The sequence below is a fragment of the Glycine max genome, chromosome 14 (assembly GCF_000004515.6).
Source record: "Glycine max cultivar Williams 82 chromosome 14, Glycine_max_v4.0, whole genome shotgun sequence".
NCBI lineage: Eukaryota > Viridiplantae > Streptophyta > Magnoliopsida > Fabales > Fabaceae > Glycine > Glycine max.
Genome location: NC_038250.2, coordinates 46236424 through 46257595, shown reverse-complemented (window position 1 = coordinate 46257595; position 21172 = coordinate 46236424). Strand labels below are relative to the sequence as shown.

The 21172-nt window shown below is 34.1% G+C and overlaps 2 protein-coding genes across 2 annotated transcripts; one reads left to right on the top strand and one right to left on the bottom strand.

Moving 5' to 3' along the window:
* The first annotated feature begins 12656 nt into the window (after positions 1 to 12656).
* On the top strand, positions 12657 to 15298 carry LOC100807767 (L-type lectin-domain containing receptor kinase VIII.2). The gene has a single exon (XM_003544228.5). It carries the CDS (start codon positions 12732 to 12734, stop codon positions 14778 to 14780), a length of 2049 nt encoding a protein of 682 aa, XP_003544276.2. The 5' UTR covers positions 12657 to 12731; the 3' UTR covers positions 14781 to 15298.
* A 3624-nt stretch (positions 15299 to 18922) lies between these two features.
* LOC100777832 (uncharacterized) lies at positions 18923 to 19835 on the bottom strand. The gene has a single exon (XM_003544810.4). The coding sequence runs from the start codon at positions 19456 to 19458 to the stop codon at positions 19084 to 19086; it is 375 nt and encodes a 124-aa protein (XP_003544858.1). The 5' UTR covers positions 19459 to 19835; the 3' UTR covers positions 18923 to 19083.
* Between the last annotated feature and the right edge of the window lie 1337 nt (positions 19836 to 21172).

Sequence of the window (21172 nt, the reverse complement as noted above, 5' to 3'; positions counted from 1 at the left end):
ATATGATTCCATTGTATTATTCATCAAATTTCACAAGTGGAATCATATTTTCATTGTGTTTTTTGTTTTGAAAAACTATACAATGGAAGTATGATTTTGTTGTGTTCTGGATTTTGAAACACAACGAAATCATATTTTTGGTGTTATTTAAAAAAAAACACACAACGAAAATGTGATTTTGTAGTGTTATAGGTTCAAAAACACAACAAAGTCGTATTTTCATTGTACATAAAAAATGAAATAAAATTAAGGTGTTCGAATTTTGAAGGGTTAGGGAAGAGAACAAAGATGAGGTAGGGAGAAGAAGGAAAGGGAAAGGGTGGGGGGTTTGGGCAGAGAAGACAAGGGAAGAAGGAAGAGGAATGAGGGAGAGATGGGAGTTTGGGCAAAGAAGAAGAGGGAAGGGGAAAGGGTTGTTGGATCAAGTGGTCTCGTAATAATTAAGAAGGGGAGGTTGAATTAATTATTAATGTGCCTTGACTAATTAAAATCTATCCTTCTTAATGTTACTAGATTTAATTAGACTTTTACTGCAAAGTTAAGAAAGTAAAGAACAATAATTGAAACTTAACCAAAAGTAAAAGTGATAATTAAAAGTGCACAGCGGAAATTAAAAGTGTAGGGAAGAAGAAGACAAACACAAGAATTTTATACTGGTTCGGTAACAACCCGTGCCTACATCCAGTCCTCAAGCAACCTGCGGTCCTTGAGATTTCTTTTCAACCTTGTAAAATCCTTTACAAGCAAAGATCCACAAGGGATGTACCCTCCGTTGTTCTCTTTGAACAACCAAGTGGATGTATCCTCCACTTGAACTGATCCACAAGAGATGTACCCTCTCTTATTCTCAGTTACAACAACCCAAGTAGATGTACCCTCTACTTGTATCACAAAGGATGTACCCTCCAATGTGTTAAGAAAAAGTTCTCAGACGGTTAGTCCTTTGAATCTTTGTAAAGGGGAAACAAAAGATATCTCAGGCAGTTAGTCCTTTGAAATCTTTTGTTTAAGGGAAAGGGAAGAATCAAAAGAATTCTCAGACTGTGTCCTTTTGAATTCTTTGAAAAGGGAGAAAGGAGACACAAAAGAATTTAGGCGGTTAGTCCTTTGTTCTTTTGGAAAAGGGAGAAGAGAGACATAAAAAGAATTCAGGCGATTAGTCCTTGTTGAATTCTTTTTAGCAAAGGGAGAAGAGAATGAAAAGATATAGCACACTTTTGTTTTCTGCAGAAGAACAAGGTTTGGAAAACAGAAAACTTAGAAAGCTTTTTGGCAAAGGAAGAAGAAGAAAGATGAGAAGCAAAGGTTTCAAGATATCTCAAAAGTTGTTCAAAGAAGTTCAAAAAAGTTGTAAAAGTTATTTGAATGCAAGTCAAGGTCTTGTTTTTATAGACTCTTCATGTCTGGTCAAGAAAACCATTGGAAGAGTTATAACCTTGAGAAAATCTTGAGAAAACCATTGGAAGAGTTACATCTCTTGACTTTTTATTCAGAACTTGTCACTGGTAATCGATTACCAAAACCATGTAATCGATTACACAATGCATTTTATGAAAAGATGTGACTCTTCACAATTGAATTTGAATTTTAACGTTCAGATACACTGGTAATCGATTACCAATATATTGTAATCGATTACATCATTTAAAAAAATATTTGGAACGTTGCAAATTCAATTAAAATCTTTTAAAATCAAACTTTACCACTGGTAATCGATTACAGGAAACTGGTAATCGATTAGCAGAGAGTAAATACTCTGGTAACTTAGAAAAATTTGAGAAAACTTTTCTTGTAAAACAAAACTATGCTATGTTTGGTTTTTGAAAAATCTTTTTCAATACTTCCCTTGTGAAGTATTGACTAGTTGCTTTTTGGTTTCTTCTCTTGAATCTTGAATTAATCTTCTCTTGAATCTTGATTCTTCTTCATGTCTTTTCTTTAATCTTGATCTTGAACTTGTTGACTCAATCTTGACATCATTCTTTTGGGCTTCTTTTTGTCATCATCAAAACTTCTTGAATCATACTTGATTCATCATCATGAAGCTTGCTTCTACAAGGATAGGGGTGGGGAGAATCTGCCTTAGGTGTAGTTTTGTCCTTTCACTACCATTTTTTAAAAAAAAAAAAAATAGTAATGTCAATATCAAGTTAGGTAGTGGAAAAACAATTTCCTAATTTCTATCCAAATCTTGTCCATGAGATTAATGCCCAACAAGCCATGGGCTCGTTAACTTCTAGGAGTGATATAGGATCAAACTTGTTGGACATAGTTTAGTTTTCAAATTGTATCAATTTTTTTTAGGTGTAATTCATGAATTGGTTTTCAATTTATATATATGATCTCTAGATTTTTTTCTTGTTATTTTAGGAGGACTAGAATCTTGAATGCCTTTTAAATTTATAAATTATATAAAAAAATATTGTGCAAAGATTAAATGCATTTTGTAGAATGGTTTTACCTAGAAGTTTTATTTTTGTTTTTATTTACCCCCTATTCTAAATTATTTTCAAAAATTTAATATTAATGTTATTATTTGTTTCCTTTGTGTGTTATTTTTGTTAGAGATCACAAATAGTCTCCCTAAAATAACAAATTGATCGAACACTTACTTCTCTGCCAAAGGGTCACTAGCTATGCCAAATGGTTCTTTTGTCGACAATTTATATGCTTCTTTCGTGTACATGAGGCCAAATAGGAGAGGTATCTGCAAAAGACACTCTAACGCTCAAGTAAGGATTCGGTTCAAAGCTATTAATAATATCAAGTGAATACTCAAAAGTGAAGTCAATCCTTTTACCTGGGGGGATCCTCCTCTTATATACTGACCTAACTGGGCCTTGGGTTTATGGGGATGCATGTTCCAATTACCAACTAGATAATATGTCTTTTAGTTTTGTTTAGGTGCTTTTGACCAAATAATTACCTTTTAAGTGGATTTATTGACTATAATCTTGGCCAAATGACACTCATCACTTATGTATATTGAAGGATACTCAACTTCATAGGGATATGTTACACTAGATGCTTACATAAGCGTCTTTTAATTCTGTCTGGATACTTACCTATTATATAATCTTTAATGCTATATACTCAAAACTCAAATGACTAATAATAAAACTAAAATGATTCAATGTGAATTAATTGATCACCTGATAGTATTTGATTCCTTTGTGTGACTACTGTACTTGCCCTTTAACTGTCAAAGAGTCTGAAATATATAAGATAAAAAGTTAGTGACAAATGATAGCATGCATGAATACCGAAGTTTTGAAAATAATTTAAAATACGCGGCCAAAAAACAAAAGTAAAATCATTATTTCTTGACCAACCCAAAAATTATATATATATATATATATATATATATATATATATATATATATATATATATATATTAAAAACGATAAAATTAAAAAGCATTCAACAATTCTAGTCATACATGAATTACACCAAAAACCACCATGATATGAAATAATTTGAAAATTAAACTACATCGATCCAACAAGTCAGTTTCCATATCATTCCTAGACGAGTGTTGCTAGGTGCACCCAGCATTATTGTTGGTGCACCCAGCAAAGCTCTTAAATGGCAAAATTGCCCCTGCTTGTTTTCCTTCTTATGGATCAAGGTGATCTGTACGTTGATCCATAAGACACTTACGGATCAAGTTGATCCGTAAGTGTCTTACGGATCAACGTACGGATCACCTTGATCCGTAAGAAGAAAAACAATTTATTAATTAGTTTGTTATATATAGAAATCTATTTTTTTAGTTGAGATTCTTGTAATTGAAAACGATTATGCAATACATGAATTCAAACAGTACATTAACTTCAACATAGTCGAACGAAATTAAATTTCCATAAAATACTACAACTAACTAAGTCATGTTAATTTTGCGACAAGGACAACTCGTCTTCCATTTGCGGTAAAGGTTTACTGAAAACATCTAAAATTTCTATTGGCCCAATCTTTTTCCAGTAGTTAGACTCAATGAGCACCTTCATCACGTCCTCGTTGGTTTTGAGTTCAATTATTTCAAATTTTATAACTTTTTCTGAATACTCATGGTGACTTGGTTTCCGAAAAAACAATCGCGTTACCATTTGTGTTTCATCAACACCATAAGGGGGAATCCCACGAGGCGCAATTTGTTTGATCAAATCCTTCAGTTCATCCATGGTACATCCGGTGGGAATGTCAAAGTTTTTGGGATTTTTTCCTGTGAACGAGTAACCTACAAACTCATTTTGGCGTGACATGTTCCACCTCCCATTGCAATATAGCAGGGCATCATGAGTAGGGGTCATAATAGTTTCAAGTAAGTTTAAAATACCATCTAGGGTTCTAGCAATGCTACATAATAACTCAATCGGACCAACAAACGAAAATTCATGATTACACATTAACATTGTGTTAACATCAGCGTCATCTTTCAGTTGCATACATTGAAACCGAAATTGATTACCTGCATACGTGAAAGGTTGCCGGTAGTAAATTTCATCCAAAAATTGCTTGTCGGTTAGCTTAAGGGTATTGTGTATTCTGGTTTTTAACGTTTGAAAATCACACCCGTTAGGTACTCGAATGGAAACTGGAGTGGAAGCTTGGAAGGAAACACCATTGTCGTTGTGAACAATGGATCCATTTGGAAAAATAAAACCTAATGTGGAGTTCACAACTGTCTGACTGCTTGTCTCTCCCAAGAATGCCATAGTCTTTTGTAAGACTTGGGTTGATACTGAAACTTGTGTTTTCTTACAAGGTTAGGTTGTGCCATATATATAGATGAGTTTTAATATTAGTGCTGCATTTTTTAAAGATTGAAAATACGCATGCACATGCTTTCTGTATGTGTTGTCAACTACACGAATGACATGACATGCTTTAGCTTGCATCAGATCTGCATGTGTAGTCATGCTGTGCAGGGTCCTTTCACGCGCTTTATGTTAATGCAGACAACAATTTATCAAACACGGTTTTCCACAATGTGTAGTCAAGTCAGATAACGATATATCATACATGCTTTTTTAGAATTAAGTAATAATTTTGTTGTGGACGTAACAAATAAATTACATGTTCAAAACGATCAGGCATTTATAAATTACATGTTCAATCATCATTTAAGTCAACATAGTCTCTCTTGAACATCATGAAGCTCTTGTAATGCTGCATTCTGCTAATATATGGATTTGGCCATGACTTCGCCTGCGGATGACAATTGCTAGACCATAACAATGATACAGGCGGTAAGGGACAACGTTCTTTTAAATAAACCTGTTGTGTATGCGAAAAAAATGTTAACTCAATCCTACAAAAGTCATTGCATAATCATAAAAAAAAACACTTCATATCTACAATGTATCTCACCAAAATGATTGTCATATACATGACCGATACAAATTATACGATGCAATGAAGAATTTGTCAGTGGTTGACTTCTAAGGGGAAAGAATGTCATGCTTTGTTGTTTAGACAAGGATACAACGATTACGTTATACCTTGATGCAATGACATGTCCCATGTCCGTTATATCCATCCACTTATCCGTTGTCACCTGAATAAAACAAATATACACGTCAAACTTAATTTCAAACTAAAGTCTTAAAAATCAAATTCATAAATTACATAACTTAATTTCACTGCATTCATCAATGCTTGGTCTCTGTCAGTGACAATAACTCCAGGGAGGGCATCACGCTTTAAAAAAAGGCCTCGGAAGCGTTGTAAAGCTCATACCAAATTATTAACGCGTTCACCCTCCACATATGCAAAACCGGCAAAGAATGTCATCCTAGTCGGTGTCATCCCAACAAAATCGAGCAATGGGAGTCTATACCGGTTTGTTTTATAGGTGTTGTCTATCAAAAACACCAAATTGCATGCGTTGACTAACTTCACTGAATCAGGGTGACACCAAAAGATATCACGAACCACGTCTTCATCCTTTATTCTGTGCCAATAAATATATTGATCACGTTCAAGAAGCTTCATCAGATGTTGCATTTCAAGATCGCTTCCTCTTATGGAAGAACGGAATGTACTTCTTGCATTGTATATCTGTTTAATAGTCGTACAACTATTGGCATTGTGTTCCTTCAGAGTTAGCAGAATGTTTCTTGGCTTCACCATGGACTTCGTCATATCAACAATAATTGTTTTTTCAGCTTTAGTCAATCGCCCCGCATATGGATGTCCAACTAATGACTTGGCCAATTCATGATTATGCACTCCACAAATCAACTTCACCATCCAGCCTTCTCCTCCAGCCACTGGCTTGCAACGAAGCTTGAAGGGACACCCACATTTCCTAGTCCCAGTGTCTCTTCTGATAAATTCTTTTTTCCTACACTTATACTCGTCACTCCATTCACAGCCAATTAACACAAACGTACTCCTTCCTCTACTACCTGTGTTTGTGTCCGACCTTAAAATCACCGCCACAAATCCGTTTTCATGAGCCACGGATAGAGCCCATCGCAAAACATCCTCTCGGCACTCAAACACCTACAAAATCCACATAATTTAAGTTTTCTACCAGTATTCATTTTATTAAATATGTGACAAGCATTAACATTATAACCTGAGAAGTCTTGAACGCATCCGAACAATCAACATGTGGTTCATTCGCACCATATGATTTTGCATTTTCATAATCCATATCCGCTCGTTCAGACATTATTTCATACATCCACTCATCTTCATCCATCTAACCAAATCAAACAAAAAATGACCATACAAAACAATTAGTAATTTAAAATAAAAAAGGAAAATAAATGAAAAAACAGATGCAAAAATGCAAAAACAGATGCAAAAACAGCAAATACCAAAAATAATACACTTATGGATCAAGTTGATCCGGAACTTACGGATCAAGTTGATCTGTAAAAAGATTACGGATCAACTTGATCCGGAAGCCATCCGTACGTCCGCGACGAACAAACGTCATCTGCGTACCTTGTTTGCCGTCACCGACCACCGCAAAGCTTGACGCTGGAAACTTCACCTTCACCGCTGCACTCAACCTTGCTACCCCCTCGAACCAGAGACAATGCCGCAGGAAAAAGTGAAAAACGAGAAGAAAGCTTTTTAAAAATGGAGTAAGAAGCTGTTCCGGAAAAAAAATGTCATTTTTAAGGAAGAAAGGTGATAGGGGCAATTTTAGCATTTCAAATTTTTGCTGGGTGCACCAGCAAAAATGCTGGGTGCACCTAGCAACACTCTTCCTAGACGGTGGGTCGAGCCCATGAGACGGTGGGTCGAGCCCATGACTTATTCGACACTAATCTCAGTTTGTCGTTTGCCTACCTTACAATCATCTTAATTTTTAAAATTAAAGGCCTTCCATCCTCATCATCTATAGTCTGATGGGAAGTGTTTGATATGTAATAAATTGAAGAGCTAAAGGAACTAGATTTAATTATGTTATAAGTATTTAAAATTTAATAAGTTAGTTGTATTTAAATATATATCTTGACAAGTGCTTATAAAATTTAATAAGTTATTTATAATTTATTATTTTAAATTTTTTAAATGAGACAATATGTCATAAGTGCTTTTATATATATATATATATATATATATATAACACAAAAATATTAAAAGCAAAAAATCCTAGTCACAATTTATCTATTTATAATTTTTAAATACAAAAGTTAAAGTATCATAAACTTTTTTATCCTTGGTTAGAAAATATGAATATTTTTCAATTCACTTGATCAAAAGATTAATTTTATTTGTAGTGGATGATTATCACTAATCTAAAAGAATTAATAATTATAATTTGATTTTTGTAGGAGTTAATAGTATATATATATATATATATATATATATATATATATATATATATATATATATATATATATATTTGGACAAAAAAATAAATGAAATAAAATATTTAATTTGAAGGAAGAAAGGAAAATAAATGTTCAAATTATACGATTAAATAACATGAAAAAAATGATTAGCTGATGTAATTGATTAATTCTTTTAAATGTGAAATTGAAAGTTATAAATGTTACTAAATTTGCAGGTGACATCATCTTCATTGAATTAATGAATTATTGTAGAAGCACGTTTCCCTAAAACCGTAAACGTCAACAGGAAAAATTAAAAAACAAAGAAAAAGCGATCGAGTCAACTTTCTCGTTGCATTTCATACATCTTAATATTACTATAGTGAAAGGAAATCAAAATGGCATAAAAAAATAAAATAAAACTGAAATAGAGAGAAAGACACCTCGTAGAACAAATACATTTGGTGAAGGTTTTAAAAAAATGATCTCTAAGCACAATTGTTGTCCTACTCATAATAACCTTGTCATAATTGGTGTTTGCATCAATGCCATCTCCATTAGCTTGTTTGCAAATTTCTATAATACGAGAATGGTAACAAACCGCAACCACATGGATTCATTTGACCAGGTTCTATTATTAAATTCTCAATTTCATCTTCTATTACTATTAATTTATCAATTAATTACATAGATTATTGACTACACCGATCAATCAGCAGATACCATAAAATAATAAGCAGATGGTGTTCTGCTTCTTTGTTAATTTGATCCACAATTAATTTTTCTCAATTATTATCATGCACATTTGATAGTTTTTTTTTATCGGCAAACGTTATTTATTATTTACTTTTGTTGTATTATAATTGTCGTGAAAAAAATGTTCCAAAAAAATTATTATTTTAGGTTTTAACGTATCCTTAATTATTCTTTTTCTATTTATATTCTTATAATATTAATTGTGGATAAAAAAATTTATAAATAAATTAATCATAATATCTATTATTTTTCATCTATTTTTTTTATATGTGTAAATCAAACTAAGATGATAATTATGTTGAGATGGAGAAAATAGGTTGTTAGTTTTTATTTAGAGCAGGAATCAAACCTATCATTTTTTTCTCCTTCTCTTTCTTTTTAACCTTTCAATCAAGCTTATATTTCCATGCGGGTGTCACGTTGAATAATATTCCTTAGACTCATGTTAAAACTTGTTTGATCTAACTATATATATATATATATAAATTATGGTCTTGCTGTCATTTTCGTTCGAGTTACGAAAATGGTATGATGGTCCAAATACAAAACGAGTGATGCTTTATTTGCAAATAGAATATTTGTTTACATGTGAGTGTGACAGTACATGCACTAATAAGATAATAAGTGAAACAAATCAGAACAGTTAGATCATTAAATCAGAGAAATTTTAGTATTACTCTTGCCAAGTTAAGAATATATTTAGAAGATATAAGATTGATTTGATGATAATTTTTCAAAAACAAAAATTAATAATTAATATTTATTAATAAAAAGCTAAAAATATATTTGAATAAGATATATGTGATTCAATGTGTGGGATAAATTTATAATTTACTTTTAGAAAAAATGGCATCCATGATAGCTATACATGGTCATAATGTAGTATGTATTGCTTATTTGAAATAAAAATATTAAAAGAGACATTTTACAATAAAAAAAATCACTCAAAAGAAAGACATTATTATTGATATTTAACAAGTTCATTCGTTTGAAAAATTAGCCAATCTTTTTAAAAAGTTGGTGTTAAGTAAAACATTTGAGCAACAAATATACAAGATGGACGACCTTCAACGTCTTAAAAGATAATTATCTCCGAAGGAAGAAAGAAATAAATACATTTTATATTCTTCTTTTTTTGTGATGATGTTGTTCCATTGGATTTTTTTAGGAGAATCCCATTGAATTTTATTGACAAGATTTTTAATGAAATAATATATGATAATGTATTAACCAAAGATGTAGTCTTTTTTCTTCATTAGATTTTTGTTTCACAATATTAATTTAGCAAGATTTGAATGAGACCCGTTACAAAAGTAGACATCTAAGAAAGATTATTATTTATGTTTTATCATTAATTTATTTATAAATTTTTTGTCCATAATTAATATTATAAGGAATATAATAAGTGAAAAATAATTAATGTTGCATTAAAAATAAAATAATAATAATTATTCTTGTTATACGACAATTATTATAAGGAGTATATAATTAAATTATTAAGTTATGTAATAATTATTTTAAAATTTATATTTATGATTTTTAATGGGTTGATAATGGTAGCATAAAAACTTTAATCAGATTATAAATTTTATTTTCTTTAGTATTTACTGCAAGGTCAGAATTCATGCTGAGAGAAGGTCCACCTTTGATTTGATGAATTACACCCGATGTCGTAAACAAGTGATCTGAATTTAAGAATGTGTTCCTTAGTCGGTTTGTGATAATTCTTTTGAAGAGATTTTCTTGCATTGTCTCTACCTTTTGAAGAGATGGCCCACCTTTGATTGAATCGACGATATTTTCTTACATTCTCTTAAATTTGAATACTTTATACACCATTACATTAAATACTTAAAAGAAAAAATTTATCATCCATATTAATTATATCTTACTTGAAAAGAATGAGAGTCTATAAGTAAATATAGCCTAAAGAAAAAGAATGAGAGTCTATAAGTATTTGTAGAGTTCTTTTAGTCGTTATTGTTTTTAGTTTTTGAAGAAAGTATGAAAACTAGCTTTTTGTATTTTTATGCTTTGGTTAACAAAATATTTCATTAAATTACATTTTTTAATGTACCTTTTAATCAATTTTTTTTTTAAAATTCGAACAAACGACCCTTAGTTCGTTTGTAAACTTTGATGTAATTCTTAATCGATAGGGATAAGTTCTGACATCTACACTAATGATAATCAAATTTGAGTTCACGTTAATAACTTTTTTCTTGAGGATGCACGTTAATCACATAAGTAAATCAAAAGTGTTGAAATAACATGAAGAATGGTTAGCTGATGTAAGTGAATAGTTCTTTTATTCTTTTAATATATTTCAAGTAAAATCAAAAGTTCTCCTAAAAAAAGTAAAATTGGAAGTTAAATGTTCTTAAATGAGATTGTATTATTGTAGAAGGCTCGTTTCCTAAAATGGTAAACGTCAACAGGAAAAATAAAAGAAAAGACGGAACAAGCGAGTCAACTTTCTCGTTGCGTAGCATACATCTTACTTCTCTAAAAAGAAAGCCCTTCAACTTACTATATTGAAAGGAAAACAAAATGCACTCGGTGTAAATTTAATACGTATAATAAGTTGGTTAACTTCATAATTATTCTAAAAATCACATTTATTATAATTTTGGATCATTATAATATTAATGAAAAATATCTTGTAAGTTTATTGATAATTATTTTAAAAATCTCTTCCATCAACTATATATTTTTTTTATCAAGATTGTTGGAACTTGAATATTTTGTTTAAGAAGACCATTCACAATGTGATTTCGACCGATGTGTTAATATTTATTCAAAATTTTTATAATATTCATGATTTTAAAACCCAATTGATTATTTTTATCGAGACCAATCCAACACATTCTAAAAGTTAATATGTTCTTAAATTGATTCAAAATCACGAATCATTCGAAAATCAATAAAACCCAATGGCTTAATCAATTTTATCGGTTTCACTTAAAATTGTTTTTTTAACTTTCAAAATGATGCCCTTTTGATTTAACAAAAATTATTTGATATTGGTAAACTTAAATATTAAGTTGGATTAAATTTGTTATATATTATAATATTTTTAAGTGAACTTTAATTTTTATTATTATCAATTTATATATATTATGTTATTTTTTGTTAAATATTATTAAAATATTAAAAAAATTATTTTATTAAAACCCATTCCACCTCAGTTTAACTCCAATTAAACTATTAACTCTTAAATCTCGAACCAGTGTCTGCTGGATTGGATCACCAGTACAGTTTTGAGAGAACGTTAATAAAAGACAGCAACAAAACCGCATATGCAAGTAGCAGCCTTATTTTGACGTGGTTCTATAATTGAATTCTCTATTCCATTCATCTGCTATTCTCCTAATCAATCAATTATATTGATTATTGACTACATCAATCAGATCCCGTAAAACAATAACCAGACGGCACTCTGCTTGTTAGTTTGATCCACAATTATATTTCTCAATTATTATCATGATGATGCACATATCACAGTGAAGAATATTCCATAGACACGTGTTAAATCTTCTTTGATTTAACTTTATATTATCTAAAATAAAATGCTGTGATCTGGCTTTCATTTTCATTCATATGGGTTACGGAATTTGGTATGGTTGAGCCAAAAACAAAACGTGAGTGGACCAGCCATTCTGAGGAACCAATTTTGCACCTCATATATCTCTATTGTCATATCATGCCCCACATAGCAGGTTGCATTGCTTCCCTAATGTGAGTGATATTAATCAAACTTACGTTGATTACCCTCCGTCATTGTCCTCTTCAAATAATTTATATCACATAATTTCAATTATTTTATCATCTTTTAAATCTAAGTGAGTTAAGTCCAAGTCATAATCTAGTCAGATTTGCTTTCTACTGTTTTGGTTTATTAACCTGCTTAAATATATTTTATTTTGGTTTAAACATTTATTATTATTCTTCATCTATTAAGTAATGATATGACAAACTAACGAATATTACATTATCACTTGACAAAGTTAGACTAACGGTAAATATTAAAATTAAAAGTTTGAAAATGTAGTAAAATAAAAAAATAATTTTTAGATAGTAATATATATATAAGCCTAATTAACCATTGGCACCTAATTCAATCATCTTCTTAGCTTTATCATGTGGCATTACTACCACCAATATTAGCACCAGCTGAATATGATTGGAATTTCGTTTGTTCTCTGTCATGCTGCTATGGCTTCCTTATCGAATATCTTACTGATGTTTTGTTTGTTCAATCTTCTAGCATACCCAGTTTCAGTTCATTCAGCTGGTGAAGTTCCAATTAATGTGACAAAGCACTTTTCCTTCTATAACTTCAGCTTCAGCAACAACCCCAGATTAGTCCATGATGTGAAGCTCCTAGGCAGTGCCAAGTTCTCAAATGAAAAGGGTGCTCTTCAAATCCCCAATGAATCAGAAGATATAAGACACCAAGCTGGTAGAGGCATCTATTCCTTCCCAATTCGCCTGCTAGATCCAAGCACCAAGACTCCAGCTTCATTTCAAACCACTTTCTCTTTCCAAATGAACAATTCCACTGCCTCTGAGCAAGCTGCTTATGGAGGAAGTGGCCTCACTTTCATCATTGTCCCTGATGAGTTCACCGTTGGAAGGTCGGGACCGTGGCTTGGCATGCTCAATGATGCTTGTGAGAATGACTACAAGGCAGTGGCAGTGGAGTTCGACACAAGAAAGAACCCGGAGTTTGGAGATCCAAATGACAACCATGTTGGCATCAACTTAGGTACCATAGTGTCTACTAAAGTCATCAATGTTTCTGATGTTGGATTGTCCCTTAAGGATGGTTCTGTTTACCGCGCTTGGATCACCTATGATGGTCCTCAAAGAAGAATGGACATTCGTCTTGGAAAGGCAAACCAAGAGGATTATCCTTCCAAGCCCATGTTCTCAGAATCTATGGATCTCTCTCCTTATCTAAATGAGTACATGTTTGTGGGGTTCTCAGCTTCCACAGGTAACCATACACAAATCCACAACTTACTCTCTTGGAACTTCACTTCCACAAGCCAAGCTTTTCTTCACTTGCCTTCATCTGAATCCTGCCAGGGTAAGATCTTACTTGAGAATAGCACTGCTGCCACAGAACCAACAAATTCACAGAAGTCTTCTAAGAATGAACCACCGCGAAGCTTTTTGATTTTTGTGGCAGCTGTGGCATTGGCTCTGGCTCTTTTCCTTGGCTTTTACTTCATCAGCAAGCACAGGAGAAATGCTGCCAAGTTGAACACTTCAGTGGAGACAGAGCTTCACATGCCAAGGCCTCCAAACAAACCACGGCGCTTTGCCTTTTCTCAACTTTCAACTGCAACTCGGTCATTCAGTGAGATAGAGTTGCTCGGCAGTGATAATAGAGGAGAGTACTACAGAGGGAAGCTTTCTGGTGGCAGTCAGGTGGCCGTGAAAAGGTTCTCAGCTCAGTTTCTCAGCACACATGGATCAGACAAGAAGCGTTTGTTGAAGGAAATCAAAGGCATTAGCCATGTTCGCCACCCGAATTTGCTTCCTGTTAGAGGGTGGTGTCAAGACAACCATGAAATCATGGTGGCCTATGACTTTGTCCCCAACGGCAGCCTAGATAAATGGCTATTTGGGGCCGGTGTTCTTCCGTGGACTCGGCGGTTCAAAGTTATTAAGGATGTGGCTGATGGCTTGAGCTTCCTCCATACCAAGCAACTAGCCCACAAGAACTTGAAATGCAGCAGTGTGTTTCTAGATGTCAATTTCAGAGCTGTTTTGGGTGATTTTGGGTTTGTGTTGATGGGTGCAGAATCAAAACACTTTGAGTCACAAGTGTGCCAAGGTGCTGATGTGTTTGAATTTGGTGTCCTTGTGTTGGAAGTGATAGCTGGAAGGGTAAGGGATGAGAAAGAGGAGGGAAATCCAGAAGAGAGGAACCTACTGGGTTATGCTTGGAACTTGCATCAGATTGATGAAAAGGTGAAGCTGGTGGACAAAAGGATGGGATCATTGATCAACCTGGAGCAGGCAATTCGCGCTCTTGAAATTGGGTTGCTTTGCACTCTAAATGAGAACAAAGGAAGGCCCTCAATGGAACAAGTGGTGGATTTTCTTCTCAACATGGATAAGCCTATTCCTGAGCTGCCAAGAACTCGCCCTGTTGCCTTGTTCCCCTATAATAGCGCCAACACGGGACTTTGCAATGCATATTCTTGCACTTTTTAAGTGGAGCCATGAGGTTGCTGAATGATTATGTGGGAGATGTATGAATAAATGTGAAAAAGACCATTTTTAGGCCTGCAACAACGGATTGATTTTCCAAATGCTGTAAGTGCTTAAAATGCTGTGTGTCTGTGAAGATGGTTGATAAATATTGTATTGTATTAGCCTTGGGGATTCATTTTCAGTATGCTTTAGCATCACAGCCTCGATGTAGGATTATTTGTAATTCTGTTTAGGATCCACTTGTTATATGGAAAGTGAAAGATGGTTGATAATGCTAAAAAGGGAAAGTAGAGTCAATCTTATTATTATTGTTATTATTATTTATATAGGTTAAATTATATGAAGCACAGCTCAATTGTTCCCTTCTCGGGGCATTTTCTTTTATTTTTGCCCCCCTCCCCTCCCCAAATTTTTTCAGCCCCAAAGCTATTACTCCAATTATTTCTGTTTCTGGTTTATGCATGAAATTATATTTGGGATAGAATCATGTGTAATAAACAAGACTGGTTGATTTGGAATACTCTAGTGATCATTCTATCATAGTGATATAGCATATGGGTTCGTGCCAAATAGCAGGAATAAAATATAAATAAATATTGTTTGTTAACATGTCATTATAACATTAAAAGAATGCACTGAGAGCTATGCTCTCTGAGTTAGTTCATCTTTCTCCTTTGCATTTTAGTGATTTCTTTCTTTCATTTTTGTAGAATGTGTTGGCAATAAAAGGGTGTATAATGCAAATTGCAATATATTATGCTTATATTGATAACATTCCAACCAGATGGAAGGAACTTCTGCAAGGGTGAACATATATTATTTTTGGTGGTTGACTGGTGGTTTCATCTAGCATTTAAATTGCATGTGTTCAAGTTTTAGAATATTGTGTAAATGAAATGCTTGTTGTGAGATGCTGTTGCATGTTTTCGGTTTTTGATTTGGCTATAATGATTATTTTATTTAGTTCTGCTGTGGTCCTATAATATTGTGTTGATTAGGGTGAAGGGATTATTGTATTTATTTGTTTTTGTCATTTACATATCATTTACATTATTATTAATTTTTCTTGGTTGTATATATGTGTAAATTTTGTGTTGAAGTGCACCATGGTGGATAGTTTGTGAAGTCCCCTGTAATGTACCATGGGGGGCAATGCTGTGTATGGGAGTGTGATTAAGATTTTTGGTCTTACTGGTAGTGTCTTGCTGGAATTAAGGAGTTGGCATATGCGACAATTGACACTATGTGGTATAACATAGGTGGGAAGAGGTTGGATATTGGCTATGAAAAGGATAGTGCTGCTAAAATCAGTTTTGGTGAGACTGAAAATGATGCAAATACTGATTTCGATATTTTTTACAATGTTAACCAGAAAGCAGGGTTGGGAGGGAAAGAAAAAGCTAAAAGTGAAAGAGGTTTTAGAAGGACAAGAGGGAAAAGGAAGGGAAATTCTACGAGTATATAAAAGGGAAAGAAGTGCAGGAAGATGAGAACAAGGGGAAGGGAAACCAGTGCAGGAAGAATAGAAGGGGAAAGGAAAAAATAACAAAAAAAAGAGAAAGACGTAGAGAAGGGAAAATCAAATGAGAAGGTTAATGATGATGTCATGAAGCTGTTCAGAAACAATCAAGGGAAAGGGGGAGGCCTACAAAACAAAACAAAAGGTTCTATGTACACCATTTGAAGATAGTGACATGAGTCAAAAGGGATGATAGTGACTCAGATTAGGGAATGAACATGAATGGACCATGTCGAATGGGCACTTCTAGAGCTTGAATCTGACTCCTCTTGCGGAATGCACTTTAGAAATAAAACCGTGCACACACAATAGTGGATTACTAAAGAAGTTATTAATAAAATATAATGATAAAAGCTTTTTGGTGGGGTCCATTGGAAAACAACAAAAGAGAGTTGTTCCATTGTAGAGATTTATTACTTAGAGTTACTTGTATTGGGAAAAGTATTGTAAGTTGCTGTAATGTGGATGCTCCAAGAAAACAACGGTTGCTAGTTATGATAAAATCAAAATACATATACAACACAATTTAAGTTAATTACAATTTTAACTATTAATTTTTTAATCAGCGTTTGTAAGTGAACTTTAGCCTCTAAAATGTACTCCACTTACTTCAGAGTAGCCAAATCTGCAAAGTTTATGATGATGACAAGTTCAATGTTGAAGTTGAGTATTTATCTGAAGAGTTGCACAGTGGGGGAAACATGGCTTGTTCCAAATGCCAAAAAAGATTGATTACAAATAGGAATTATGCACCTTTTGTCTTGTTTGCATCAAGGGAAGACTTCAACGATGCTATCAAGGCATATATCTAGTACAAAGTGGTAGATATTTTCAAATTCAGAAAAAGGACAACATTAGAGTAAGGGTTGTCTGCCAGGTTGGGAGTGAGTGGATGGCATTCTGTGCCAAGTTACCACCATAGGACACGTGGCAGTTCAGGAAACTTGTGGACACACAATTGGAGTAAGGAGTACAAAGTCTAATTGATCAGTGCAAATTGGTTGAGTAGAGGTGATTTTGTAAGGAAGAATATATGAATGCAAAATACTTGAGTAGAAGTTAAGACTACGAGCATTTGTCAATGTGTCTCTTAGATGCTTTCTAATGCACTCAAACCAAGTAAGGAATAAGGATATACCGTTTGCAGAAACTTTGAGTGTCACGGTTTCAATGAAAAGCTTAGTGAAACCGTACCTCTTCAAATGACATAAATAGAAGATGATTCCTCTGATGAGGTTGAACTTGAGTTCAACAATTGCTACCATAACTGATGGAAGTCCAAATAATCATAAAGAATCAGGATTTTCGTTTGAGTCCGGAAAAGTGAAATAGTATTTGATTTCACAAAATGTGTCATTCTAATGAATTGATCTATATTTTTTTGGGTTTATAGATATTACCGTGAAAATTGAGTTCGGAGAGGGAAGGAAATGGATTTAGTTTAACTTCAGCTTATTGGTAATAATTAGCATTGATTATGGGATTACAAATTGTTTCAACATTTCTTATTAGTAGACTATGAAAATTAAGAGAATGGAAAGGCAAAAAAGTTATTCAGCCTCACTTTTTATGTTAAGACAAGATTTTCCTCCTTAATAACGCATTGATGTTTTGCCTACACAATAAGCTTGTTGCTTCATCAGTACATACTTAAAAGTAGGGTCTGCAGACGCATCTTAGAACTTGTGAACAATAAATTTTCTCACATGAAAGCTGATCATTTTATGCCCCAAACAAAAGTCAATACGCTCAAAGGACGTGTCCACACTCCACATATTCTTTCACAAGTAACTCGGTTTTTATAACCACCAATTAGAAAAGCAAAAGGGATACTGATCTACAATGGCAGGCTTTTCATTTAAACAATGTACAAATATAAAATTCATAAGCTAATCATATGCAAGTAGGCCAGCTCAATTTCGCAACAATGTAGTCTATCTCAAGTACATTAAACATTGTTAAGGAAATGGAATCTGACAACTACTCTGCAAATAGTATATTCTTACTAGTTTTGAGTGCGCATTAGGAAGCATGTAGGAGACACTTACATTGACAAATGCTCGTACCTACTACTCAAGTATTTTGCATTCATTCTGCCTTAGAGAATTACTAAACAGTCAGATAATTTAGATTTACCATTCACATTTTTGCAGTAATTCTAACATGCACCCTTCAAGTTAGGATGCATTCATGTAGCTTATATGTGTCTTCTGACCCTTCAAAGTTTGTTCCGATCGAGAGGAACCATTACATGAAGACTGGATGACTCATATTTTAAGTCTAACTTAAAATATATATCTAAAACGTGAGCCATTGGATCTTCATCTAACTACAACTCTGATTCATGAATGTGCAAATACAGGGAATCGATTCCCACTTGAACTCATCTTTCTACAGCTTCTGATGACTAACATAATGCAGCAAACATGAAGCACAACAAATAAGAGTCTAAGTTTGATATTATATAAGATTTAAATATTCTTAAGCTGCCAAAAAACTAAAATTCATCCTGATATGACTTTTAAAGTTATTATAATCTCCAACATTCTTAATTATACCACAGTCACAAATAGAAAGCAAGCGTGTTCCAATTAAATTCATAAAATAAACCACACCAACATCATGAATCAAGAAAGTTGTGAAATTACAATAATAAGAATAATCATACATACAATACAAGAATGGCCGTTTGATCAATTTACAAAAAGAACCCTCAAAGAATCCCAAAGAACCAAAACCATAACACCCTCTGATCATGGTAGATACATAAAGAAACCCAATTATCTAAAAAAGACCGAACAACACGGAGAACCCCAACACAATGAGCCAAACAATGTGCACCAAAAGCAGAGCTTGCCCAGGAATCGGCGCCGAGCCACCATTCCCGACTTCACAGAACCCCAATTTCGCAACCTCCACGCCTGCGCACGCCGCCTCTGCGCAACCGCACCAGTACGTCACGCCGTCCGCGCCGCAAACGGGGTCGGCGCGGAAGCACTTTGCCGGGCACGAAGACGGCGTCGTTTTGCCGCACAGGCTGTCCGACGGCAGCCGCAGCACGCCGGGGTCCTCGAGATCCGCCGCCGCCGCGACGGGGAGGATCACGCAGAGCGCGGCGACGGCGATCGCGACGACGAGGAATCGTGAGGATTTCGGCATCGTTGGTTTCTGAGATCGCGAGCTACGAGGGCTCGCCGTGGCGTACTTGAGGACCCAGTTGGGGAAAGTTTCGGGATTTGGAGGATGGGGAAGAAGAGGGTTGGGGAATTGGAATGTGGATTGAAACCCTAATTGAGGAAATTTGGGGGGTTTTGTTTACCGTGTTGGCGACGAAAAAGGAAAGGAAAGGAAGAAACTAGAAAGAATCTTTGTTGTTGTCGCCGTTGGTTGGAGAATGAGCCTAGTCTTTTCCGTTTCTTCTTTTTAACGGACGAAAATCGATTTACACCTAATTTAGGGAAATTTTGAAATTTGGAATTGTGTTAATGCAAATTACGTGTGTTTGGACGAATTTCGCAAGGTCATCAATTATATGGAATTTACACCTAATAGGTTCGTGACTTCATGTTATGCAAAATAAAATGTGGAAGCTTCCTTTCCTTTTCTTTTTCTTTTTTAAGGAAAGAAAAGTATGTAATTAAAAAATCAGAATTACTTTTTTGGTGTGCCATGTGCATGGTAGTTAAAAGATGCTGAAGGAAGAAGTTGTATAAATGAGCCACTTTTTTTTTTTTGGGAAAAAATGTAAATTATATTAAACCCAAAATGATACAATAATAAATGAGGCATATCCCGCAGTTAAAAAAAATCAAAAGTCTCCTTAATACAAGAAGACATATATCAAGATGCTAAAACAAATGCAACAGGTGCACTTATCTATACATAAGAAACTTAATCTTGCTAATAACTTCTATGACAGAAAATTGATAATCTTCAAAAATCAGCTTGTTCCTAGACAGCCAAATGCAGTAGACTGTAATTGCTATAGCCAGACAACGTAATTTTCCTTGAACACCTGATGTGGATCTGCCCCTAATTAAAGAGTCAGTAATGCGCTGTAAAGAAGTGAAACGCCTGCGAAAAGGAGCCAAATCACGAATGTGAGTCCAAACTTGGAGAGATTTCCTGCAAGAAAAGAATAAATGAGCATTTGACTCAGGCTCATTTGAACATAAAGGGCAGAGGGAACCCTTGTTCAAAAAAGCAACTTTGTCAAGAGTAAGCAGCCGATTCCTTTTAGCAAGCCACAAAATGAAAGACATCTTAGGGGGGATTGCTGAGTTCCATATAACAGAACACCAACTAACAGTAGGCTTGACACCTCTAATGTATTCATAGACTTTGTCAACAAGCAATTGTTCATTGGTGCTCCAAGATTGATCCTCTTTTTGGCCTCTTCCGTACTTAACTCTTTAGAGATAATAAAGTCCCTTATTTGAATGATTTTCTTTATCAAAACTGAATCTGATGAAGAAGAATTGTAATTCCACACATCGCTCCCTCTGAAATAGTAATGGTGAACCCACCGAACCCATAGAGAATCTTTCTTACAATAAAAGTCCCACAGGATACAGAAAAGAAGCGCAAGGTTCCAGTCCTTGAGATTAAAAAGGCCTAAACCCCCTTCTTTTTTCGGAGAACAAACTACTGACCAAGCAATCAAGGGCTTGTGTTTGCCAATATCCGCTTTGCCCCACAGAAAATTACGGCACGAAACGTTGATCCGGTCCAGAACAGATTGCGGCAAAGGAAAAATCCCCATCCAGAAATTCACAATTCCCTGAATAACCGCTCTGATCAACTCTAACTTACCTGCATAAGATAAAGACTTTTTGCTTCATCCCTGAATCAGGCCAGTAATCTTAGAAAGCAA

Coding starts and splice junctions, on each gene's coding strand:
- LOC100807767 (XM_003544228.5), top strand. CDS start 12,732: ATGATTGGAATTTCGTTTGTTCTCTGTCATGCTGCTATGGCTTCCTTA.
- LOC100777832 (XM_003544810.4), bottom strand. CDS start 19,458: ATGCCGAAATCCTCACGATTCCTCGTCGTCGCGATCGCCGTCGCCGCG.